At 38.7% G+C, this 27,756-nt stretch overlaps 1 protein-coding gene across 3 annotated transcripts; it reads left to right on the forward strand.

The window, feature by feature from the left end:
* The first annotated feature begins 86 nt into the window (after positions 1-86).
* On the forward strand, positions 87-27,756 carry arhgap22 (Rho GTPase activating protein 22). 3 transcript variants are annotated; one of them, XM_053502974.1, is made up of 11 exons: positions 87-224; positions 336-439; positions 4,705-4,904; positions 7,218-7,305; positions 17,427-17,555; positions 19,918-20,125; positions 22,324-22,456; positions 22,629-22,702; positions 22,817-22,938; positions 23,483-24,329; positions 26,151-27,756. In XM_053502974.1, exons 2-11 carry the CDS (start codon positions 388-390, stop codon positions 26,371-26,373), a joined length of 2,076 nt encoding a protein of 691 aa, XP_053358949.1. In that variant the 5' UTR covers positions 87-224; positions 336-387; the 3' UTR covers positions 26,374-27,756. The 3 variants fall into 3 exon arrangements, with proteins under 3 accessions (XP_053358949.1, XP_053358948.1, XP_053358950.1); XM_053502973.1 differs by having other exon boundaries at positions 96-224; positions 374-439; XM_053502975.1 differs by lacking the exons at positions 87-224; positions 336-439 and adding an exon at positions 1,570-1,703.

Raw genomic sequence — 27,756 nt, forward strand, 5'->3', positions numbered from 1 at the left:
TGTGTCAGACGTCACATTCTCATATTTCCGAGTTGTCAGCTTTTTGTCTGTACTGTCATGAGTTTGTATTGTGGGGAATTCTTCTACAATGCATTGGATTTGTCCTTTTAAGTAGATTTGTCATAGTAGTTTAAGCATATGATCACCACCTGATGATGATTTGTGTAAATGAGGATCACTACTGTGGAATCAGCTCCCCTGGGCTGCTTGCATTTTAATGACATGTTCGTATAATTTTTTTAATTTTTTTACAATATAAATGTATTTAAACAGCGAGCTGACTACAGTAAGTATATGATGTCAACCTTTTGTTTCTGGTACCTACATGGAGACAGTAGGCATTAGCTTTAGTATTCATTGGATGTTTTTGAAGATGGACCAGGCTCAATGATGAACGGCACAAAGAATCGTCAACTGGAGAGGAAATTGAAGCGATTAGGTAATGACCCATATGTTCCCATGCTCCTAAACCTTACCTGACCTTTTAGTAGCAGATGGACATGAAATAAAAATATACTGTAAATAATTAATGTATATACTACTATATGGTTGTATACTTATTATATTTCCGTGAACCCTATTCATGTATACATCAGGCGACAACAGTATGTGAAAATTTCCACACATATGCTGAAATATCAGTACCTGAAAAGTGACATTTTTTATCAAAAAAATATAAAAATTATTTTATAAAGAAGAATATTGTATGACCCTAAATTCTCTCTACATTTGGAGAGCTATCACCATGTTGGTTCTTTTCATTAATATTTTGTTCAGTCTTTTGAATTGAATTTGTTAATAGACTTGACAATAGCGTTGTGCGTGATGTGATTGTGAATGTCTTTTTTAAACTCCATTGCAACCATGTGACAGCATTCCGATCCAGCCATGAGAATGATTTATCAATGTTTCTAAACTAAACTGTGAATCTTCTCTGAATACAGTTAATACACATCTACAATAAGTCCTTAATTAATATGTCAGTCTATAATTGTGCCACAGTAAAAAATGTACACAGTACATGTGTTTTCTACAATATGTTTTCTAGAAATCCAGTATTTAGTAGCAGTTACAATGATGCTGTCTTTAACAGACTACACATTAAAGCTAGTTTTAATAAGTGACATTTCAGTTATGACTAATGCAAACAGGGAAGTTGGATTGATACACACACACACACACACACACACATACTGTACACATACACACACACATACTCAGTCCCATGTCCTGACCAGCAGTTCCCGCATATACCAACTAACACAGCCAATTTAGAGGAAGGAAACAGGAGGAAAATGACGAAGACCCCTTCTGTTTTTCCTCCGCTGAATTATTGACAGTAATCATCCAGGCATTTAATGGCCAGGCCAGAGTGGAATTCATTTGGGTGGTGGTGGGGATAAATAATTCATCATGGGTAAGGGCAGATCTGAGCGTGTGCAAGAGGTCCCTCTTCCCAGCTGCCTCTGCATAATGAGAGTGGGAGGGGCTCGGAAAAAACGTGCAGCTCAGAGCAGTGGGCCAGTGGTACACGGGAGAGAGAGAGAGAGAGAGAGATGCTGGCTAGAGCCGGTGGATGAGGTGCAACAGGGCGAGGCAGTGGAGGAGAGACTAGTGAAGATCCAAACATGTGGATGGGCAAGCGCACTGCTGTCCAGCGATGAGCACTATGCTGAGCCCCAAGATCAGACAAACGAGGCGAGGTAAGCACTGCACTGCTTCTCTCTGCCCACTCCCATCCCCTTAGCATCTACACTTTGCACTGCCTCCTCTCTCCTCCACTCTCAGCATCCTTCTCTGCATCTCATGTCTCTTGATGCTCTTGCATGTTCCAGCCTAGATAATCCTGCTCTGTTGCTTAGTAACCTGTTTTCATTTGATTAGTATGAATATTGACCTAAATGATTTCCTCTTCTATGTCACTTGCCTCATTGAATAAGTGAAGGCTCTGTATAAGTTGACATAAATGTGAAGGTGGCATGACAGAGGCAAGTTACGGCTTAATCATGTGGATTGAAATTACTAACAAATGCGTCTCGTGACAATAAGCAGAGGTCTGCTGTTATGTTGATATGGGTGGTGTCATTAAAACAGTGTGTTTAGTTCTGCTGTTTTTTTCTGCTGCAAAGTTTATGATGATTGTATTGCAGATTCGTGGTTCTGATGTATATTGTAGTTTTACCACTCCGGCTAAGACATACTGTAATAAATGTCAACATTAGCCTATTTAGGACCGCTTTATAAGATGCTTGTACTATAAGAGTGTGATGAGGCAAAAAGGCTAAATACATTTGAATATCTTAAGATGGACCACTTACAATGACAGTTCCAGTGTGCATTCACAGAGTGCATGGTCCTGTGCTGAGCATTTGTCTCTTGAAAGCAGGTTAAAGGCGTGGTGCTTGTCTGTTTCAGCACTAATGCATTCTGGCTGTAAAAGGCTATTTGTGGATTGATCCCCCTGCCTGCTGTGCAACATAATACAGGCACAGGGAGCTGAACCACACTGCTTTCTTGCTTACCTCTGCTTCTGTCATCCTGCATATGGAGCATGTCATGTTTGATGAGTGTTCTGGCTTCACCTGCCATGTTAGACGCTCCACCAGTGTGTTTTTCTCATGTTGAGCAAAGAGGTGAAGCCACATCTCATTTTTTGATCTAGGATGATTTATTACAGTTGGAACTCAGCCACTTACAGATAAATTGTGTGTGTGTGAGTGTATGGGTGTGCGTGTGTATTTCTGACTGAATAAAAGCATTTCCACTCCACTGTATTCGCTCATTTTTATACACTATATTTAACTTCAGGTTAAATAGCAAAATTTTTTGTCCGCTAATGAGGCTAATGAGACATGAGCCTAACCCCCGTCTCTAGGTCATGCTTGTGGCAGCATAATTTTAATTAAATATATTTAAAGGGATTGCATTGTTTTCAAAGAAGAAAATGAAGCCATATTCGCATTTCAATAACATAAAACAGCAGCGTGTATTTATTCAGCACTCATCCACATGTGTTTTAGAGCAATTAATCAAACCGCCAAAGCAATATACCACAACACATTGCTTAAGCGGTTTGATTAATTGCTCTAAAACACATGTGGATGAATGCCATCACAAATGGAGGAAGTTTCATCTATTAATGTATTTGAGTGTGGAACCATTCAGTCAGTGGATTCACCCGTGTCCTCTCAGTGTTATTGCGCTCTTGCCTTTAACTATGTGTTGTATAAAATAGCCACATGGACATTTATGTACATGCCTGAGATAAGATTTAGTGTTTATCGTGTATGCTGGGCCACCATGAAAGATCTTTACCGTCAGAGTTTTCTGCTACAAAATGCATGATTCACATGCATTTCCCAACATGCCCAGTCCCTGACAGGAATCGAGATATTTAACTTGCTTCGCTTCAGCATTTATGTCACTATGATGTTAATGGACCTGGACTGAACATAAAGCTTGTTATGCTTCAGAGCTAGCCAGAATGTACTAACAAGAGGAACAAGAGCAGAACCAAGCCCAGCACCATGCAGTATTCATTATCATGCTGTTCTTCATGCCATCCTCAAGGTGTCCTCATAAAACGAAGATGAGCCATATTCCAAACTTTTTCTTTTTTTTTCCCCCTCCCTTCGATAACATCATTTCCTCTAGTGGGCTATTTATGTTTTATCTGTCTGATGACTACGGGAAGAAATTAATTCTAAAATTAATACTTAACATAAAATATTCATGTAATATTAAAGTTGGGGAGGGACAAAGAGGATATTTCAAGGTCAGACATACAAAAAAAAATGAATTCCCATAGTCATAAAATGAGTATTCATGAAATATGCATAGGTCTCATCAGTCTTTTCTTATTTTTAAATCATTCTGCAAAGAGCAGACAAGTGGGTTAATGGAAGAACGTATGATAATGCATGCGGCTTCTCCAGTGAATTGTTCAATCCTTAAGCGTTGACTTAAGTCTTGCTTTAGATTTGTATTACCAGGCTTTTGAACATTACTAGTAACAGTGGGCATGTGCGGGGAGGTTTGTGTGTTAAGGGGTGAGTGATTTTAGGAGCCCCCACCTTCATCATCCTCTTCCTCCTCCTCCTCCTCCTGCTCTTTGCTCCCCTTGGGCTGAGTAGCCTACACTAACACTGATGAGGCTTCCATTACCCACAGTGATTTAATGAGATTCTGGCAGTGTCTGCTATCCTCCTTCAGACAAATGGACTCAGGGAATGGATTGTCCATTATGGCTGGAGACCACAAGACACAATTGTGACTTTGCAAATAAAATAAATAAGAATTCAGTAAGACAAAAGTGCATGGCTGGACCTAACAGTAGCAGAGTGCATTTTTAAGTAATGCTGAAAAAGAAACCTGATAGCATTTTGCAAGTGTCGATATCCTCTGCCTGTTGCTCCCATGTGAAAGAAATACATAAGGATTTATTTTATTACCTTCAAGCCTCATGTGAATGATGTACTTTGTCCTTGTACTGGTCAGCTCCTGCTGTTCATATCACATATAAAACATATATGCAAAAAAAAAAACATATATAGTCATACTGTATTTGACAGTCTATTTTATTATTATTTTTTAAAATATTAAAAACATAGTTAATGTACATGAAAAAGAAATAGCCAACAATTTTCTGACAGCTTGTCGTTTTATGTTATGTGTGCATGCGTGTGTTTGTTTGTGTACATGCAGCCAGGTCTAAGAGCATGGTGATGGGGGAGCTGACACGAGCCTCGAGCCGGCCATCCTCACCTAGCCTCCAGGAGAAAGCAGTGAAGGCTGGATGGCTAAAGAAACAGCGCAGCATCATGAAGAACTGGCAGCTGCGCTGGTTTGTGCTGAGAGCTGACCAACTTTACTTCTACAAAGATGAAGAGGAAACCAAGCCACAGGTATCTTCTAAAGGCTATACTTATTATAGACCCAAGAACAGGGATCACATGCAAATCTTACACGTGCTTTGCCAAGATTGGGGAATAAGGCTTTTAAGATATTAGATATGATTTATTAAAATAGGTCTATTTTTATTGATACGATTAGCTTACTGATGCTAATTACATGCATGGTCAATAGCTTTGATTAATAGGTTTCTTTGATCATACTTTAGCATAGTGTCCATATATAATGACACATTACATTTTTAACTAATTTGATTGAAATCAATTAATATATGCACCAAAATGGCTCAGAAATCATGCAGCAGCAACATCCAATAATGTGCCTAACTGTCATGTGACTGGGAGAATCAGCAGTTTGTAAAGATGCAGTGGCTAGACTTGAAACTTACCCTCCTTAGTCCATTGCGTGTGTTTGTCAGGGATGATATTGATAGTGGGCAGGAATTGGCAAACTAAACAAATGGGGTTGAAAATATTATTTCTATATAATTCAAATCTCACCTGTGGTGTGCGTCCGTGGGGTTTACATTTTTTTCCCATGTTTGTAGGGTTTCTTTCGGGTACTCCAATTTTCTCCCATTGTCCAAAAGTAATGTGATGTAGGCTGATTGGTGTTTCAAAGTTGCCCATAGTGTAGGACTGGGTGTGTGCTTGTGCCCTGAGATGGGCACGTACCCTATCCAGGGTGTGCCCTGTTTTGTGCTCCAAATTCCCTAGGGATAGGCTGAATGCTCCTATGACCCTAAGAGGTATACATAACACATGTGATAGGGTTTATTTACATTTACAACATTTAGCAGACTCCCTTCTCCAGTGCGACTTACTGTACATATTATCTCCTTAAGTTGAGGCTTGGGTTTGATCCTGGGATATTTCAATCGTGTTAAAAAGAAACAATTAAAAATAGGTTTAAGTTAAAATAATAATGTAAATGATTTGCACTAATACTTCTAGCAACAGCATTAATTAACCAAACGTTGTCATAAAATGATTGTGATTCATAAATGTATTCATATTTGATTAATTTGGCTTTAGCTGATTATATGATTTACTATTGGTAATTTATTATTTTTTTTATTTCCTAGAAATAGTGCATCAGTGCAATTCATCAAGTTAATTTATTATTAATTTTTTAAAAATATTTCCTGGTACCCGATGTAGATTATAGGGTAGAGTCTGAGCATTTTGTAAAGAATATTATTTTTGCCTTTCCACTTCTGTTACAGTTTTCTCCTGTTACTATTCATTCTTTTCAATGTCGTGGTTCAGGTAAGATTAAAGGAGAGATTAAAGGGGTTTAAATATTACAGCCCACAAAGAGCCTCCTTTACTTAGGCCATTTATCAGATCCATTAACTACTATACGTTTCGGAAAACAGGGTGTTGGGGCATGAACGCATTTCACATCACACTTTCTCAGATAGCCACTCTCTCACACCCTTGACCTGATGAGATAATTTGATAACGACCTGTGCTTCTGCTTGGAAGCCTCATAAGTCACACACTGCAGATACAGCCTAGCAGATGTGGACCAGATGACCTTTGAACTGTAGAAGTAGTATTGTACAGGCTGGGGGTGGGGGGGTGGGGGGGGGCGAAAGGATGATCGCAGGAATATCTCCAGCTGTCTGCTAATTCTTGCTGCTTTTTCTCCTGGATATTTCAAGCCTTAATGTTCCAGCTCCATTTAACCGAATAAAATTTCTGCTGCAGAAAAGTGCTCAGTTTAGATAAACTGGTATTTCAGAATTATCAATGCATACATGCTGATATTTTAACTTTGCTGTAGGTGCCAATATGGCTTAGTAAGCAGTTTCCTTTGCGCTGTTCTTTAGCTATTGAAGTGACTATGTGAGGTTTAAAGCCTTAGAATAGGGTTTGGCGCTAGAGGTGCATAATTTATAATGGGAAAGTGGTTTAATTGTGCATGCCTCAGCAAATATGGCATAAAATAGAGCTCAACATATAACACAGTGAGCTCTACTCCCTCTGCATTTTATCAGCACTGTTATGTTGTACAGTAGGTACATCGCTCTTTTAGTAATTGCCATCAGAATCAATTTTCCATTTAAAATGTCTTCACGGAGAACTAATCTATAATAATCCACAGAAAGTAGCTATTAATTACACCAGTATGGGAATAGATATTGTGTTTTTATGTGTGTGGATGGAGGTGTGCATTTATCCTTGAACTGGCCTACAGTATATATACTGTATATATATATATATATATATATATATATATATATATATATATATATATGTGTGTGTGTGTGTGTGCGTGTGTGTTTTTTCTTCTTTTTCCAGGGCTGCATCCCATTACATGGCTGCCAGGTCAACGAGCTAAGTGCCAATCCTGATGAGCCTGGACGGCATCTTTTTGAGATAGTTCCAGGTGAGTTAGAGCGAAGCAATCTGGTTACTTAAGTAATGCTGTTTGAAGTGCTCATGTGAGTGCCCTCAAGTTCACCTTTAATATGAGCATGAAAGAATCTGAGAAAACAAGCTCCCAGTTAAGGTAGTGTAATTGAAAAGGCTCAGAATCTTGCAGCAGATGCTTTTTAATTAATGTTTTATTCAGAATTCAACACATGGTTTCCTTTAGCAGGACGACTACAGGAAAGACCATTTGTGACAACTTAAGGGAGTTTTCACTTTAGGGCCCGGGATCGTTTCCGAGAACACTTGACCTCAAAGTCTGGGTTATTTTGATCCGTGAATTCATAATCGTTCCACATTTAGGAACTGTGTTCAAGTCTGCTGAAGACGATATAGCATACTCGGGCACAAATCGAATCAGATATGGAAGCAATCTTACCTGCCAACAGAAGTACTGTAGATTGCTGTTTTTGTTCTCTGAACATGTCGCACATGCCAATCTCATCCTCTGACCTACACAGCCATTGCTGATGAAGTAAGAAGGCACGCAAGTTCGCTGCTTTTGACATTTCTCCCGAAACATCGATAATATTAGGCATAATGCTAATTGTTAATGTCTTACCCTTAGGCATTTGGCAGACACCCAGAGCAACCTACAGTATATTTTTATCTCCTTATACATCTGAGCAGTTGAGCGTTAAAGGCCTTGCTCAAGGGTGGTAACTTGTTTGTTGCTTGGTTTTAACCTGGGACCTTCCAAACCATAGTCCAATGCCTTCGAAGACCATGAAGCCACTGAGCTACCCTTGACCTAACATGTCCTTGTTCTCTTGTTCCCTTTTGTTTAATGGCAGCTCACATACCAAGTAGGTGCATACCCAAGCATACCCAAGAATGAAGCAAAAACATTGTGAAGCCTGGCCAGTGATACTATGGGGAGAGGGAGCAATCGTTCCTAGGCTCGTTACACATCAATTGTACCTAATGTGAAACCAGTCGAAAAGTTTCTTATGTAATTCATAATGTACCAGTCACTTACAGCACTAAAAACCGTGAGTGTATTATATGTCTTTTTTGTCCTTTGTGCAAGATCACTACTATTTTGCAGACATAATCCAATGTGCTGTTTTATCAGCTATTTTGTACTCCACTGAACATACTGCCTCAAGTAAGAAAAAAAAAGGCTTCCAAAGTCCAAACAACTTCCAAAGTCAACAATACCCAACCCTTTTCCCCCTCCGTGCTCCAGCTACAGGTGCACATCAGTATTTTCCCATGAAATCCCATCTGCTGAAACGGATTCTGTCTGTTTATGTCTTCTGGAAACCACCACAAACTTCAATTCATCTGTTTTCTTCGATATGCAATGTTATGAAACCATTATAAGCTGTTTGATCATCTTTGGTAATTGGTAGTTTTCTATTGCTGTAATCGGTCAGTATTATAGGCTTGTGCATGCAGCATTTAGTCAGATCTTTTCCCTAAGTTTGTGGTGTGGAAGCAGCGAGCTCACTGCTTTCACCCATGTCCTCAGTTCACTCTCAAAGCGCTAGTCTCATTTTGAATAACCAAATATGGAAATGTTATTAAATAGTAATGCGGGATGTTTAATTTCTAAGAAAGTACATGATCAAGTGCAAATGATATAGGAAATTATGTCAAAACCGTTAACAAATACATTCATTTTAATTGAGTCACTTCACTATATATAACTACTCTGTCATTACTCTGTCATTTCATCAGGTCTGAACTGGTCACAGTGCATTCGAATTATGTAGATTGCATAGTCACTTGCCACACTCTGTTGGAACATGTAGTGCTTTGCCTGTTTATTGGGATGCTTTTTTTTTTTTTGCAATGCCTAGCAACATGTGGATTGATGTAAAGTGCTCCTCCTTTTTGTCGTAACTAGCTGATGAGGAAATTTCATTCTTTCATTTACGCCAAGCAAATATCACAAGCTGACGCTATATCCAAGGTTAAAATGGCTGCTGCTGAAGTGCACATGTGGCTAAAATGCTACCAGATTACAAATTCACAGCTTTCCTACAAGATTGACCAAAAGTATTATAACAACATATGACGTCTATTATAGTTCTCCTTGTGCAAAAAGTAAGTGATGTTATTAATTAGTTCTCAACTATCTGATTGAAAAGTTGTGCTAATAAGAATCAGCTGGTTAGTTAACGGATGGAACAAATACCTGTCTTACTTTCTGAAGCCGGAATGTCCACCTTTGCACAAAAATGCCTAAAACTAGGGTATTCTCTAATGAATTGTTAATGTCTGTGGCGAATTTTCTGTTTCTGTTTGCCAATGAGAACTAATGAGTGACATCACTTACTTTTTTCTACAGGAAGTAATTAAGCAGGTATGAACTGAGGGGGGGACACCAGGGTACTGCAGATATCTTTTGACTCTATTACCAGCCAGATCCAGCAAGTTTTAAAGAATAAAGGACTTCACTAAATATTGGTTGTTGTAGGTGGGCATGTGGTTGTTGTAGGTAGCCATGTAAAAGGCCCGGGCTCGATTCCTAGCCAGTGCCCAAACCCCAGCCACTGGATGCAGTGCCGGTCCCACGCATGGATGAAATGGGAGGGTTGTGTCAGGAAAGGAATCCAGCGTAAAACCTGTGCCAAGCTTGTATGTGCGGACCAGATGGTCTGCTGTGGCAACACCTTACCGTGAGCAGCCGAAAGACCAACGACAACTAAATATTGGTTGTTTATTGAATGTCACTTTTGTCCCAATAATTTTGGCCACCACTGTATATGATCTTATATGCAATTCAGTCCTTATACATAACAACATGCCTGACTAAAGACAGAAATTAAATGCAAATAATAGGTCATACTTTGTATACCGTAAATGTGGAAAATTCGACATATCTATGTTGGAATGGCAGATTTTCGGGAGGTAAAAAAAAAAAAGAAAAACTGATAAATTAAGTCAGATAGTTTTTAATCTTTAATGTGACAGAGCATTTAACAAAATTCAAGAGAACCTAATTTAATCCTGACATCAGTGAAGTGATTCTGATTAACCCTAAATTATAAGATCAGCTGTTTTTGCCGGCTGTTTGATTTTATATGCCTTCCAAAGCCATGGTTTTGCAAAACAGCTTACAAAGCATGCAGGGCATCTCACTGTTGAAAGAATTTCCAAAATATTAGCTGTGTCATTGAACTGTAACGGCTACCATCAACAAGTGAAGGAAATGAGTCACACTGATGTTACTGGGCTGTATCTCTGAAAAAAGCATAATTATAAGAAAAAATCTTAGCTTGAAGGCTGCCAAGTGACCTACAGTATGGCAACATTAAATGAGCTGCAGGAACATCTAGCAAGTCCTGCTTACCTGATGCATGTAACAACAATCTTAGATATTTTTTTAAATGCAGAAACATGCAAGCCTGTCCAAATTTAGCCAAGTGGCAAAATATGATGAAACCAAGAAACAACTTTATCACCTAAAGACCATTATACAAAATTTCATGATGGTGGTGGTGGTAGCACTATACTATGATCATGCTGCTTCTCTTCAGCTGGGGCTTTTGGTCGAGATAAAGGAACTCATGGATAGCTTAAAATACTAACACTGTTGGCACTGTTAATGTTGGCACATAACCTGCAAGCCACAAAAGATAAAAAGAAAAAAAAGAAGAAATCCATTAGGATCATGGCCCAAAGCACAAATCTAAGTCAACAAAGTAATAGCTTCAGAGGAAGAAGATCAATGTTTTTGAAATGGCACAGTCAGAGCCCAGATCTAAATCCTACTAGAAACCTGTGGAATGAATTCAAGAAGGCTGTGCATAGAAGATTCTCTCACAGATAAAAAAAAAATGGGAGTATTTATTTATTTATTTATTAAATATAAAATAGGAATAAATATTAGTCAGATGTTTGATTTTTCTTGTGGCACAGTGGCATAAAGGTCATCACTGTCACCTTGCACCTCCAGGGTCCAGGTTCGATTCCCACCTCGGGTCTGTGTGCATGGAGTTTGTGTATTCTCCCCATGCTTGGTGGGTTTCCTCCGCAAACTCTGGTTTTCTTCCACAGTCCAAAGACATGCAGATTAGGCTAATTGTCATTCCCAAATTGCCAGTAGTGTGTGAGTGTGTGTATGTGTTTGCGATGGATTGACACCCTGTCCAGGGTGTACCCCGCCTTGTGCCCTAAGTCACCTGGGATAGGCTCCAGGTCCCCTGGGACCCTGAATACAGGATAAAGCGCTATAGCACATTAAAAGTGGAAAAAGTTTAGACATGATTTAGCTTGGTTTAATAATTTACAGGACTGTATAAGCTTCATGTCAGTGTATAAATAATAATAATAAACACTGTTGACATCTAAATTATTTCTATAGTGTAGTGTAGTGTATGAATAGTTTCATTATTTCTTTGACATGGCTGTCAATAAATACGTATTGTTCACTGGCAGGGGTGATTTGTATGCCTCAGCGCTGCCAAAAACAAAAGCCTGCTGGCATCAGAATGGAAAATTGATATAGAATTAGATTGTTGACCCTTATATTTAACAGGGAATTTGTTTCACTTGGGAAATAACCAGCTAGTTTGCTCTGTCATACAGTGGCTGGTGTATTGTGGAAACCGCTTCTTGGTGGTCTTAAATCCTGGATTATCTAAGGCCAGGTGAGCACTCGTCTCTGTTCGCTTTCCATAAAGGACTAGAAATGTTCAGTAGGCTGGTTGAGAAAGTGTTTAACTTTAGATGCACTTTAAAATGGGGTGAGCTAATGGATTTTAAGCAGTATCTGTAAGTGACGGCTGGATTAACCTTAATATGTATTTCTATATATGTGTATTACTCAGAAATCCAAGCTGTGTCATTTAAAAATATGTTTTTTTTCAATTGCATTCAGCGATTATATAGGAGTTGTGTCTATGTCCTATCTGTTCAACTGCTTCGTGTTTAAATGGTCCTAAACATCCAGCTCTTTTGCTTCACAAGTTAGATGTACTAGATGTCAGAGAGTCGAACAATGGCTCCATTAATGCCTGATCTTGACACAAAAGCCGGGCCAGTGATTGGAGTGAGGCTGCACAGTGGAGGTCTGAACTGAGCATGTGCTTGTGGTTTGATGGTCATTTGGTGGAAACTCATGTTGAGTCTGCACTACCTTACTGTACGTTGTTGATAACGCCAACCCCACGACAGTGCCCCCTCCCCCAAAAAACTGTCCTTACAGTACCTCACCCGAGTGTCTCTCCATCCCTCCCACAAACACCAGGTCATATACTGTGTAATCAAAGCATCTGTGGACCACATATTCGCTTTGTGGTCTCTGTAAGTGTCTTCAAAGGGACATGTGTTTAATTAATAAGGCATTTAGTTTAATAGGGGAAAATAAGATCCGGGCAACATGTGGGGATATGTGCATCAGGCTTGCACAAATATCAACCCACTCCCGTGTAAAGTCACTTCTAATCACACAACAACAAGTTAAATCTCTCTCTCTCCCTCTCTTTATCTCTCTCTCTCTCTCTCACACACACACACACACACACAGATTGATTAGCTCTTTTTGTTTGTGTTGGGGGGTGCAATGTTTGGCAAAGATGTGCTTGGTGGTGGCGTGTCTCATGAGGGTGAGTGAGGGCAAGCCAGAGCTCCACTCCCAGTCTGGAGGGGCTGTGTGTGTGTGCGTGTGTGTGTGTGTGTGTGGGTGTGTGTGCATGTGTGTGTGTGTGTATGGGTTTAAGTCTGTGTCTGCCAGAACGAGGTGCCGGCAAAAAAAGGAAAGGAAGAGAGGGGGGAAAAAGAACAGAAAAACTTCTTTTCTGAATGAATGAATGAATGAATGAAGAAAATGAAGGACTTGTTTTTCAGGTTTTTGGCTGTAATGCTCCTGCTTTATTTCTTTTTTGGCACCCTTGCTCTCTTTCTCTCTCTTGCTCATTCTTCTTCTCGTGCACTTAAGTGCCCCTGGCACATACCTGTGTAAAGGATTCACCTTCCGGGAGGGCCATGGGTGGAACTGACATGGCATTTGTGTAGCTGAGCCCTCAGCGGTTGCTGTGTGCCAACATGGGGCTCAGCTGCTGCAGAGTTCAGGAGCACCACGCTGCTCAGCTTAAGGGTAAGTTTTCTTTACTCAAACTTCACGTGCAGGATCTGTGCGCATGTCTCCATCCCGTGTCTTCATCGACAGTGGACACGAGTTCTCATTTGGGAATACTGCCAGTACTTTTGTTTGGATTATTGGAAGTGGATGGAGCTTCATTCATTGTACTGCAAATAATAATTGTTGGGTTTTTCAAAGAGCTGCTGGTGGTAGAGACTGGAACATCTGGACTGCCAAATGCATGAGAAAAAAAAAGGATCCAGGATCCACAGGAAGCTGTGGCTTCACTCGTGAGCTATTTTTATACGTATTTTTCGAAGGCTTTGTAGGAAGACTAAGGGCTGCTGGTGAGACAGTCTTGCATGAATGTGTCCCTGTAATTTGACATGAAGTGTGCTGAAAGGTGTTCTGCAGCTCTCTGATCTGACACTGCCATTTTAACCCTTTATTGTCCCTTAACCATTTCTCACACCTACCGTAGAATAACTTTCTGTGAGTGTGTAGTATTAAGACCAGCTCTTTTATGTTATGTAGCTCTTTGAGAACCAGTAGTTTATGTCTTATAACCTTGCACGCACAAATACGTAGAAACGTTTGCTATAGCCGTAAAATAGAGTCACTGGGTTTACCGTGCACTCAGTAACATCATTTGAGGCTTCAAGCCACTGCATGTGGGTGGAAACAAAATGGAGGTAAATAAATAATTACCATGCAGGGAATATTGTAGAGGTATGACAGTTTCCCACAGTCCCTTTGTAAATTTTATCAAAGGTCTCTGAGGTAACCTAACAGCCTGGATGCAGAAATTGAGAACTGCTGAGTTTGCACTTTTTTTTTTTGTCTGGACATTTGATAGCCATAGTGAAAAGAGGAAATCTTAGACCAGAATAAAAAAACTCAAAGCACTAGAATAACTATATAATAATAATAATAATAATTATTATTATTTTTTTTTTCATTTTTATAATTATTAATATATATATATATTTTTTTTTAAAAGCAACGGGCAGAACTGATTTTTCACACTTTTTAAGCTTTTTTGTGCTTTCAGTAGTCTTTAAAATGTTTTCAATTAGTCCCCTAGTGATTTCCTGGTTTTGCTGATGAATTTAAAACCTTTTTCTTCTCTTAGCGAAGTCTCTTGCCAGCAGCTCTGTCTGATACATGAGCCTCGCTACTTGCTGTTAGTGACATAGTGATATCCTAGTTCAGCATAATTTTTGAGCACAACTGAAAGGAGCTTACGGACCGGTTGCATGCACAAAAGCAGCCTTCGCTCACAGACCTAAACCCTGCCATGCCATGATTGTCCTGATCTGTTTATGAAACACAATTCTCTTTCTTTCATATGGGAGGGCTGATTCCATGTCAGGGCTATTAAAAGTATGTGTGTCTATGATATGGACTGCGCCACACAGGAAGTCTCAGTAATCATATATCGGTGTGATATAATTGTTGTGGAATCAGGACATATATGAGAGCGAGAGAGAGAGAGAGCACAGATTGGTGTCCATTTGCAGGGAGGAGACCTTTAACAATCAAGCCATGAAGCAGTAGCTCACAAAAAGGATGTAGAGCACGAATCCTCCAGTAAAGAGTGCAGATTTTTTTTTTTTTTGGTAGCATTTGATCACAGCTTTTCGACACATCAAACACATTGCTTTCTACAGACGATATCAACAGAAATCTCTCAGCTTTGATTCATTTCAAGGTTTAGTTGAAAGCTTTCAGTTCCTTTGAGGAAAGAAGCGTGATTGTTGATTTTATTAAAATCACTCCCTTTAAAATTACTGGTTTGATCTAGACTCCAATTTCTCATCTTTTCCAGAGTATGGGGAGGGAAAGGCAGAATTTCACCTCATCAAAAGCTTGCGTGTCTGTGGTGAATTGCATCCAAGATTTTTTTTTTTTTTTTTTCTTAAGCCTTAGGGGTTGGAGTGCTGGATGTCCTCCACTCCAAAAGCCTTGTGCCTTGGGGCAGTCTGTCTCTTTATGTTGTGTGTGTGTGTGTGTGTGTGTGTGTGTGTGTGTGTGTGTGTGAGGGTAAGTGGACATCTGGGTGCGATTGATTAAACCTGGATATAAGTATATTTTACTGTAACTTATACTCTTTTAAGAATACAACATTTGTGTAGTTATTTATAAAATCCTATAAGTGCTAATAGACAAGAAAAGAATTAAGAAAATCTGTCCAAGCTACCAGTTGTAATTTGTGTTGCATTACAGTATATGTGGCGTTTTAAAGAAGTGCTTTGGCCCTGATCCAGAAAACCAACCTTGTGCTGATTTGTTTTGTGCTTGCAACATTATTAAAAGCTGGACATTAAGCTCTGACACTGTTTAGTGCTTACAATCCTCTGGAATGTTAACAATGCACATCACAGCCTGGGCCTCCCCCTTATAAACAGTCCGCCACCATGACCTTCCATCACATGGGGAAAAAAATGCTGGCTGTCATAGTAAAAGCATTGTCCACTGAGGACACTTTGCATGCATGCTGGGAAACTCTTTTGGCCCTGAGCTGAACACACTAAAGCATGTGAAACACGGGGATATCAGCACTGTTGTGTAGCACAGATATGGAGGCTGCTTTTCTCGTGGGAGTTGAGAATGATAAAGCTGTGTGTTGAGAATATATGAGGTCAGCCAGTTTATGGCGTACGGGGAAAGCGTTGACCCAGATGGGCAGTGTCCATGAGCAATCATGACGCATCAACAATCACTGCAACCGTCTCAAATTACATGTATATTAATTCACTGCATGATTCTTTTGACTTTGATGACCCAGATTTACACTGACACTGTGTACCCAATAAAAAAAAATACATTTGGTGATTTTTGTTAAAAAGCAAAATTAATGAAGATATCTTTTTAAATCTATTCTTGGGGTATAGGTATTGAGGCATTAATAATGTTTTTTTGTTTGTTTGTTTGTTTGTTTTTTGCAAAAAAAGTACAACAAGTGTGTTTTATGGATAATTTTGTGGGGCTCATGATCTTTTATTTAAGCTGAAGCTTTTTGTGGCATAATTAGTACCGTGGCCTTTGACCTCCAGGATCAAGTGTCTCCCTGTGCTTGGTGGGTTTTCTCTGGGTATTCTGGTTTCCTTCCACAGTCCAAAGACATGCAGATTAGGCTAATTGCTGTGTTCCACAGTTCCCATGACCCTGAACAAGATAAGGGGTTTAGAAAATGAGTAAGAGAGTGAAGCTGGCTATTACTTTGTTCACTGTGGAGCTACCTTAAAAATGGCTTTTCGACTGCTGGAAGACAATATTACTTAACCCTTCCATTTCTCCTTAGTCCTAAAGTCCTAAAGACGAAGCACAGATAGACTGCAGCCTTTTCATAGAGCACTTTGAATGTCAGCCTGCTCGGCTCTTTATACAGTAAATTAACATGAACTAAGCCTCTGCACTATAAGAGCAGATAATGGAATCAGCCATCCACAAAACCTGATCTGAACTTCCCACAAAACCTGACCTTGAGTTAAGCATACAACCTGGTCAGAACCTACAAATAAATGAATAAATGAATGAATAAAACCTGAAGTTACCAATAAAAAAACCCTGAGTTAAACTTATCTTAGTGCTCAAAATGCTTTGGAAGTGAGTAGTGTAGGATGGAATTCTTTTCACTTTGATTCCATCTAGTGGTTAGTACTTTAATTACAACTACTGTATATTTAAGTTACAGTATTAGTTTAAACACATAGACACAGAGTCAGGTTAATGGCTATTGTTATATATACAGATAACAGCTGTGATTACACTGGAATAAATAATGTGTTGCTACATGGACATTTAGAAATGCTCATATTTAGCTCACAGATGCACAGTGAATCCACATTTCTTTGTATTTAGGAATATAAAGTACATAAAGCTAATAGTAATTAATGAAGCCTTTGATAAATTTCAAAAAGCACTGTGATTAGAACAATTTATAGGAATTAATATTTGTAAGGTCATGAATCCCTTACTGTTATGAGGTTATAAATTTCACATGCAGTCTCTCTCTCTCTCTCTCTCTCTCTCTGTGGTAGGAGGTGCAGGAGAAAAGGACCGATCTGCTCCAAGCCATGATGCCTTTCTGCTTATGGCGAACTCCCAAAATGACATGGAGGACTGGGTCAAAGCTATCAGACGTGTCATCTGGGCACCCTTTGGCGGAGGTAGCACATTCAACATGTTAGTTAAAGGAAAATAACTATCAAGCACCCGGCCTACTCTCTTTACTCTGTTCTTTTTGGCTGTATTTAATGATGTATCATATGTTACTTTAATGACACACAGCCTAAACACAGGCAGCTTGCTGCTAAAATGTCTCTAATTTAGGCATTATGTTACAGCCCTGATGCTTGTAAAGTTATTTTATACTTCCTGTATACAAATGATACATTATATTTTTTGTGACAGTGAACAATGTGGCTCATGCCAGACGTGTGCATTGCAGATTCCACAGAGAAGTGTTTATTCTAAATACAGCGCTTACAAGCTATCTGTGTTAATCCTTTTAAACCCCTGTCTTAGACGAGAGCCTAAAAGTAGTCCATTATAAAAGCATCCTGTTAAGATATTCAGAGTATCGCCACATACACACATGGCTCGACATTCCTTATGATGATTATCACAAATTCTTCATTAGTCCAATGTATGTGTTACAGATGTTTATTTGCTCAGCTATCACAACCATTAATGTTGAAGACTACAGTACTGTGCAAAGGTTGTAGACATACTTTACAAACATGCACAGTGTTATACATGTTTTTTATTGACTTTATTATTAAGTGACACAAAACATTTCTTATTAAATGACTAAACTTTTACTAAACTGTTTTGCCCTACGACAGTTATTTGCATGTGCAAATGTGTATATACCACAAACACAGCTCCAGTATTTACACTAGCTGGACCAATCACAGGCAAGATGATACTCGTCTGAGTTTGTTGATCTTCATTTTCTCTCTCTCAAAAAATAAAAAAATTACATGAATGACAGCTCCTAAAGAGGATGGCTGAGCATGTGCTCCATTGCGGATTAATTAGACATCCATTACATGCAGTAGTAGAGTTCATAAGGTTTTTTTGTCTGAGTGATACTGACATATGAATGGTCCTGTAATGTGTCTAATGCCTGAGGCTAGTCTGCTGCTTCGGAGCGCTTGTCTGTCCACACATCATGAGCTGTGTGTGTATCACCTTTACAGACAGTGGTGCATGAAGTATACAAAACTTGTGCTTAAATAAAAGTAGAGACACCCTGTAGGTAAAATATTCCTCCAGTACTCCTAAAACTCCATTTAAATTTCCACTTGAGTAAAAAGTGCAAATTTTTATAAATACTCAAGTGTTAAAAGTAAAATTGTTGTGTTTTTATTGAATTCGTGGAAACAGCAATCTCAGTTGAAGTTGAACACCACTCCAGATAAAATGGATTTTAATTATCCAAGACCATTAATATTTTACAGTAAAAGAATGTTGAAAAACATGTTGAATGTTTACTATTTCATAATATGACAATATTCAGCTGTAAACCATCAAGCACTAAAAAAAAAAAAAACCTGTATTAAGAACTAAGTTGTGTTGAAATAAAGTTAGGACCTTCTTTGGCATTGGATGAGTTCCGCTTGGTGTTACATCTAAAAGGTGCAAACTAAACTTCAAAGCAAATTAGCCAAAATAAAGCATGTGCTTTATTCTGACTGTTTTGTTTAATGTGCTTTAATTTGGATAACCACTTTGTCCATCATTAGTAAAAGGGAATGATATGTTGGATAATGTAGTGGAGCAGAATGTGCTGTATTCCATTTTACTTTAAAATGTAGTGAAGTTAAAATTAAACATCTTAAATAATGGAAATGCTTTATTAAATTGTATACAGTCATGGCCAAAATTGTTGGTACCCCTGAAATCTTTCCATGAAATTACATATTTCTCACAGAAAAGTATTGCATTAACACATGTTTTGCTGTACACATGTTTATTCTCTTTGTGTGTATTGGAACAAAGAAAAAAAAGGGAGGAAAAAAGCAAATTTGACATAATGTCATGCAAAACTCCAAAAATGGGCTGGACAAAATAATTGGCCCCCTTTCAAAATTGTGAATAAATAAGATGGTTTCAAGCATGTGATGCTCCTTTAAACTCACCTGGGCAACAGATGTGGCCAAAATAAAAATCACACCTGAAAGCAGATAAAAAGGAGAGAAGTTCACTTAGTCTTTGCATTGTGTGTCTATGTGTGCCACACTAAGCATAGACAACATAAAGAGGAAAAGAGAACTGTGTGGAAAAATATCCAAAATGTAAAAAATTGTGGAAAAATATCAACTTTATTTATTATACTGAAATAAGGGACTTAAGTACGGTAACGGATTGCATTTACTTCATGACTGTCCGCCACTCTTTAAAGGGTTAAAACCACATCAGAGTCAAGGCTAAATCTTAAATACAAGTCCTAACTATATTTATGGAGAAAGATGCAGGTTCTGGAGTTTTTTAAAGGTCATACCACATCTGTGTTTGTTTTGAAAGGTATCTTTGGGCAGCATCTGGAGGACACAGTGCAGAATGAACGAAAGTTTGGGACCAGATTGGCACCCCTGCTAGTAGAGCAGTGTGTGGATTTCATACGAGAGCAAGGTCTAAAAGAGGAGGGCCTCTTCCGCATGCCAGGACAGGCAAACTTAGTCAAAGAGCTTCAGGATGCTTTTGACTGTGGTGACAAACCTCTGTTTGACAGGTAAGATAAGATCCTGTTGAAGCCTTACATTTTAAATATATATTCAGGTTGGCCCGAAAGTCTGGGTTTCGAATCCATCTTGGGTCTGAAACAGAAATCAAATTTTATATAAGAAAAAAAAAATGCCTTAAGGATCCGGACATTTGGCCAACCCTGTGTACAATAAAAATGTAAATGATGAAATTAATATTACTTTGTGTGCAGCATTTGAGGAAGCCAAGCTTCATGTGAGCAACAAAGACCGGTTTATTAAAAACATTCCACAAAATTGGTTTACATGTAGCACAAGAAAATGATAAATGACCAGACTGCTCAAAAGCGCTTGAATATAATTATACAGAATTTTAAAATAGTCCGGTTGCTGTGGAGAGAATTAAAAATGGCTAAAAGAAAGGAAGAAACTGCAACTAGATACAGATCTTACCTCATACCACGCATACCACTAATTTCCCCCTTTGAAATAACTTCTGCACACATATTCTTTTAAAAAGGAAATCTGGAGGGATTTGCATTTAAGCCACACAGCTTGAGTCCTGATTTAAGAGTGCTTATATTATATCATAGAGAGAGGATCTGTGTCTGCTCAGTGTGGACTCCGTGGGGTGGAGCTACAGTATGTCTCCCTGTCAGACACTTGGGTAACTACAAGTTATAACCATAGACAGCTGCACATTATCCCCAAAGCTGATGTTGTCCAACACTGCAAACAATATGTTAGCATTTTTCTTTACCACATGATGCAAATCTTATCTATGTCATGCAGGTTACAGGATTTAACTGATTGTTTTTTTTTTTTAACAACTGCTCATGTTTTGTTTGGTTTACTGCCACCTTGAGGTTTAAATATCGATCACCTACCAATAGTCAAAATCTGCAGCATAATCCAAACTCTTCTGGTCACAAGTACAGCCGAACCTTCTCCAGCTGATCTGTTAAACCCAGAATATTTTAGGCATTTTTGATTTGCTGTATTTTTAATAAACATATATAGAGCTCAATCGTGCCCTGCGAGGGATTGGCACCCTGTCCAGGGGGTACACTGCCTTGTGCCCTAAGCATCCTGGGATAGGCTCCAGGTCCCCGCGACCCTGAATACAGGATAAAGCGGTATAGAAGATGAGTGAGTGAGTGAGGGCTCAATCGTAAATGTATGATGAACTAAATTAGATTTTTAACCAAGTACACAAACATAAAAAAACCTGTATCACATAGGCAAAAAAATAACAGCTACACATGGTTACATATTTAATGGTTACTTTTGGTTGTTTCTATGACCAAATAATAATAATAATAATAATAATAATAATAATAATAATAATAATATGTTTATTTTGAGAGTTCTACATTTTTGCAAGTAATAATATCTTTTCTATTCGACATATCCGACAACGCAAATGCACAGTTTGATGTCTGAAGCCTCCACCTTAACACACACCAGCAAAGCTTTCATATAAATCACTCTTTTTTATTATTTAACAAATAATATTTATTACATATTTAATTATTTAATATTATTTTTAATAATTGTCATGGACCTATATTTATTATTATTATTATTATTACTTAATTATTATAATAATAATATTAAATGTTTTATTGTCATTGACCTATGCTGTGTTACTAGCACAGATCTGTGCCGCTTGGATTTTAAAGGCTAAATAAGAAATCACAAAACTGAGAAGCATTTTTTAACAGAATACTATTCACTCTAGAAATGTTCAAATCATGACAATGGCACAGACCCTTTCAGGTCTGAAGCCCTAGAGAGACCTGGTCAAGAAGGATGGCATTACATTACTCCTTTTTCTGTGAGCTGTTCCCTCTGTCAATGCTATGAGCTCATGTATGGGGTAAAGGGCAGTTAACTGCTTTTCTTTCCTAAAGTGTGTTACACTGGCCTGTGATGTACTGTAGCATGTGCGAGAGATGGGTTTCTTCACTCAGTTTTCACTCCACACTACTGTACGTCTGTGACTGCCAGTCATGTCTACAAAGTTTACAAAGTTTCTCTGTATTATTTTTTACATCAAGATGAGTTTCTGTTGATCAATGTTATTGCACTGGTGTCCAAATGACTAATTAACACATTAATCACAAGTGCATTATAAGCAGATTTTATAGAGGCAGGTATTGACTAGTATCAGTACTAGACGCCTAACAGCTGTATATCAGTTGAAGCATTTGCTATGTATTTCCAGTAATACTGATGTACACACGGTGGCCTCTCTGCTGAAGCTGTACCTCAGGGAGCTGCCTGAACCCGTCATCCCCTTCAACAAATATGAGGACTTCCTCACCTGTGCCCAGCTACTGCTCAAAGATGAGGAAGTGGTGAGACATGATCATTAATGGTAACAGATTTCTTTTGTTGGTCTTACACTGCCATTTATTTCACTTATGTTATGCACAGTGTGAGAAGTGAGGAGTTTACAGAGAGCATTATTTTTCAATCACGAGTATAACTTTAACCTTAATGTGCTTTTACTGTATGTTCCTGTTAAAGGGCCTCGGTGAGCTGGCAAAGCAGGTGAACACCCTTCCTCAAGCTAATTACAACCTGTTGAAGTACATTTGCAAGTAAGTCAACTACTGTAATTTAGACTAATAACTCCAGTATGAATAGGATATATTTAACACGGTATCAAAATGTTGACTTTTTAAAGCACGCAGTATGTTCATGATATATTTTAGATTCTTGGATGAAGTCCAGTCTCATGCGAATGAAAATAAAATGAGTGCACAGAACCTCGCGACAGTATTTGGACCAAATATCCTCAGAGCGAAGATGGAGGATCCGGTTTCAATGATGGAGGGTGAGGCAAACCATGACCCTTTATTAGATGTGGAGTTTACTGTAGTTATATATTTTGGGGGTTAATTGATGATGAATGTTATAGGACATTATAGGGTGTGCTGTTTTAGGAAAATAATCAGCTTTAGTATGGTGTGATGTGGCACAGCTCGAGATGGTTTATTTTCCTCTTATACCAGTTTGGCAGAAATTTGCCGATGCTAACAATGTAATACTTGGTAAACATCTGTAAAAATGTTTCTGCTTCTGTCAGTCTGCATCAGTAGTCATGTGTACTCAAGACAGGAAAACATTGTCATTAGAAAGCTTCCAGGAATGTTAAAAAGGACTTTTTAAAGAAAGCTTCACTCTAGTAACCATTACTCATTTTGTTATTCTGTTAATGTGGAATGTCAAGCCTGAAGATCTCTGTTCTACTTGTTTCTATGGAAATATTATAATTGCCTGACCTCAGTAAGATAGAAGACACTACAGTACTTCTAAGGTTTCGGAATCTGAATCAAATAATGAAATAATAAAATGCTAATGATTTAAGTATGTTTCAGGAACTTCTCAGGTGCAGCACCTTATGACGGTGCTGATCAGTGAGTATGAGAGATTGTATGAAGGCACGGAGGTTCACACATCCTCACAGCAGAGTGAGATATCTGCTCAGGGCCAGCGCTGCATGGCAGCTTGGGTTTCACAGGAGGAGATACAGCATTGTCCCACTTCTAGCCAGACCTCTTGCCTTCCTGACCACATGTGTGGCAGTGCCACATCGCTGGATATAAACATGGGCATACCCAACAATGCCAAGCAGACACCTCAGGGAAAAGCAGTCAGCCCAAGCAAACAGGCCAAATCTCTGCCCTCATGGAAATACTCTTTCAAAAGCAGCAGCACACGGGCTCAGCTGCCTAAGATCGGAGGCTCATCTGTGGATGTATCAAACAGCGGCAACTGGCTGATGAATGGCCTGTCATCTTTGAGAAGCCATCGGCGCACATCTTCAGGAGAGCGTGTGGGCAAGGACTCGGCATTATCCCATCGCCTTTCTACTTATGACAACGTGACTGCCTCCAGCGTGAGCGTACCCAGTGTGACCAGTTCGCCCTGGTCCACCTCCTCCTGTGAGATATCAGTAGTGAATTCAGTGAGCAGTGAGCCTTCTGTGCTAAGCTCGGACAAGTGGGTCGGGACCAGGGTGGAAGAGAAAGACATCACGGAAAATAATGAAGAACTGGACTTGTGTGTGAGCAGTGCAGGATGCAGTGAGTATGGGAATGTGGATGATAACACGGATGAATCAGCAGACCCTGATGACCACTCACAAGCTCTTAATAGCCTTATAACTGAACTGAAGAATGAGCTGAAGAAACAGACGTTTAATTATGAAGCCCGAATAAGCAGGTAAATAGGAGTCATATGTGGTTGCTGTCTGTGTTATTGTTTTTAGAACAATATGTATGATTTAATGTAGTCGTAGATGCTTCTCCCAACCCAAAGAGCTGGGAGAGAGAATCAAATGATAACACTCAAATGTTATCAAATGAAGATCAAGTCACTCTCCATGAATATTCTTCAACTATTCACTCGTAGTGTTCGTACTGTTGTGAAACCTTTATGTACCTTAGTTCTGGTTCAACCAGTAGCTATCAGATATCACATAATTAGTTCCTAAAATTCCCGGTAGGCCCCAGAAAACATACCTAAACAAATAGCATTGTAAAAAGCAATGAGCTATGAAATCAAGTCTGGGTTGACAAAGCTAAGTTTCACAATATATGGCAAAATCATTAAATGCAGATGTGGCTCTACTCCAACCTTTTTGCCACAAAGAGTAGGAAGCACATACAGTGGATATAGTAAAGAATCACCCAGCCCCTGCTGCAGAGAAACACCCCATAACAGGATATACTGTTAACCATAACCATACTTTACTGTAGGAATGGTGTAATTTGGATGGTGATGTGTATTTGTTTTCCACCAGACATATCGTTTGGTGTTGTGGCCAATTCAATTTAAGTTTCATCTAACCATTTGAGTTTAGTGATGACGGCATGTGGCCTTTTTTGAGAAGTGGCTTTTTTTCTTGCAACCATTCAATACAAGGCACATCTGTAGAGAATTTGTAATATTGCTGTCACATACACACATAGACCACTCTTTTTCATAAATTCCTGCAACTGCTTCACAGTTGCTGTAGGCCTCTTGGTAGCGCTTTCTGACCAGAAAGGCTATTTCATCCAGCTTGGAGCGACATCCTAATCTTTTTTGACAGTGCCACCCATAGTTGATTGTTTGCTTCAGTTGCGCTACCACTAGCTTTTCTTGCTGAGTTCATCAAAATGACCACAGCTGATCATAGTTGATGCCGTAGCCTTTTGCATCAATCATTGCTCTACAGCCAATCATGGGTGTCTGTGAGCTCACGCGAGTGGAAGGATTGGACAGTGCTGTCCTCCGAGTGTGTTACACCCCTCCCAACAGTGCGTGAGTGAGCAGTTCAAATGCAGTTGGCTGGCATCACATGGTTCAGAGGAAACACCTGACTGGTAGAATTTGTCTTAATGTGGGCGTGCCCGAATAACAGGTGGGAATTGGGTACAACTAAAAAATCCTAAGAACTGTCTTGAGACACATGAGAAACATAGTAATTGTCAAAGTCTGGAAAGGGTTACAAAGCCATTTCTAAGCCTTTGAGACTCCAGAAAAACACAGTGAGATCCATCAAAAACTCGGAACAGTAGTGAAAGCACAACGACTTATCTAGGAGCTCATATGAAACCCAGAATGACATCCAAAGAATTGCAGGCCTTACTTGCCTTAGTTAAGGTCAATGTTCATGATTCAACAATAAAAAAGCAAAAAAAACACAACGGCTTGTCTTACATTTGCCAAATACTGCAAGTACAGTAACAAAATAATGTAGGAGAAAAAGCCTTTGTATGAACAAGGAGTAAAAAAATAAATAAAAATGTTTCCACAATGTGATGCGTGGCTAAACATCCTAAAGAACATGATAACTATTATCACCGCACAGTGACACAAATCTGTCATGAAAATCCATGTCTTCCAGCAAGATCAGTTTTATTATTATTATTATTATTAAATATGTTTTTTCTCAGTTTATTATCTTGGACATATTATCTATGTGCATGCTGCCCTGGCTGTAAAGTATAATTAAGGAACACATGCTTGTAAAATGTAATGACTTTTTTTTTTTATCAGGTTGGAAGAGAACAGCTCACTGCTGACTCAGCAGGTTGACAGGTTAGGGGAAGAATTAGACCAAGAGAGGAAGAAATACAGAATGTTGGAAATTAAACTGCGGAACTCGGAGCGAGCCCGCGAGGATGCGGAGAACCGGAACCGGCTACTGCAGAGTGAGATGGAGGAGTTCTTCTCCACTTTAGGAGATCTTACAATGGGGACAAGGACAAACAAACGGTGACACTTCACAATAGATGCAATTTTAAAACCTTTACTCATGTATCATGGGTATTTTGAGGCGATTTCAAGCTGCTTCAATGCAGAAACTTAATCAACTCTTATCTGTTGGTAGAAAATCTTTTTCCCCTGTAACTTCAGCCTGAAGTTGTATAACATGTTTAACTTATTATTTCTATCACTGGCATCAATCACTTCACTTCTAATATGCACAGATGATACCAAAGCATGATATTCAATATTGTTTGCAGTTGATATCATTATTAATGCCTATTCTTATTGCTTTTCAGAAGACAAATTATTTCCATGATAGTGCCTTTTTTCTTTTTTGATGCATGGCATTAAGAAAATGCAGCTTAACCACAGACAAGGCATTACATCTCATAGCTCCACATTTTTCAAATTATTTTGTAAAAGATTGTTATTTAAAGTATGTGACCAAAATGTACCTACAGTATGGTGTCCAGTCTTAAAGAAATACCATATATGTTGGCAAATGGTTACTGGTTTAGTCAATGACTGTTACACTCCCCACCTCATTTAGCAAATCCCTTTATCTTAAAGTGAAATGCAGTTTGCGTAAATGGCAACGGCATTTTTTTTTTTTTTTGCAAATACTGATAGCAGTCTTTACCTAATAGTTTATATATTTATTCTTTTTTTTTTAAAAAACAAACAATTTAACATAAATGAGGTTGTCATGGTTAAAAGGTTTATTGCTGTATAATTTATTTCTCAGGTATTCCTGAAAAAACCCACACTGAATAAACATACTTTTTTTTGGTAAATGGCAAAAATGAATGTGAATGACTTGTATACTTAAAAAATGTTATTGTGCTTTTCCTTAAAGAATGTGCCAAAAGTGTGGTTGTTCTGCTTTCGTAATGTTGGTTATTTGACATTAAGTATGACTGAAAGCAAAAGAAACATAATAAAGATGTCATCCCAGGCTACAATGTCACAGACATTACCAAAGAATTTCACGTTGATTAGGTTAGGAATGTCACCTTGAAAGTAACCGTGCAATATACGATAGACGTTTAAGTGAAACCTGGACTTGGTGGTGAAATTTCTTGTATATGAAAGCATAAAACTGAATGACATTAACAGAAGATTTAAAGACACTTCAGACACAGCTTTTAGTTGCAGTAAATAAGATGCATCTGTCTGTGGTAAATTTACAGTATACACAATCATTCACCAACACCACTTGCACATTATGGGAACCAGGAGTTGTTGCCACCTCACTGTCAAAAAGAGTTTTTCACGTTTGGGCCATTACAGGAGTTCCTAGGATACTGGCATTTCAGCCATGAAGCATGCAGTCTAATCCAATCTCCAGCATACTAAAAACCTTTATACCTTATTGATATCCAGTCATGTAGTG

Source organism: Clarias gariepinus, chromosome 8 (assembly GCF_024256425.1).
Source record: "Clarias gariepinus isolate MV-2021 ecotype Netherlands chromosome 8, CGAR_prim_01v2, whole genome shotgun sequence".
NCBI classification, from domain to species: Eukaryota; Metazoa; Chordata; class Actinopteri; order Siluriformes; family Clariidae; genus Clarias; species Clarias gariepinus.

Bases quoted from the DNA above. Each gene is read 5' to 3' on its own strand.
- arhgap22 (XM_053502973.1), top strand. The intron at 4,905-7,217 runs GTATCTTCTAAA...TTCTTTTTCCAG, and splicing joins AAGAGGAAACCAAGCCACAG to GGCTGCATCCCATTACATGG. The intron at 22,457-22,628 runs GTGAGACATGAT...TTCCTGTTAAAG, and splicing joins TGCTCAAAGATGAGGAAGTG to GGCCTCGGTGAGCTGGCAAA.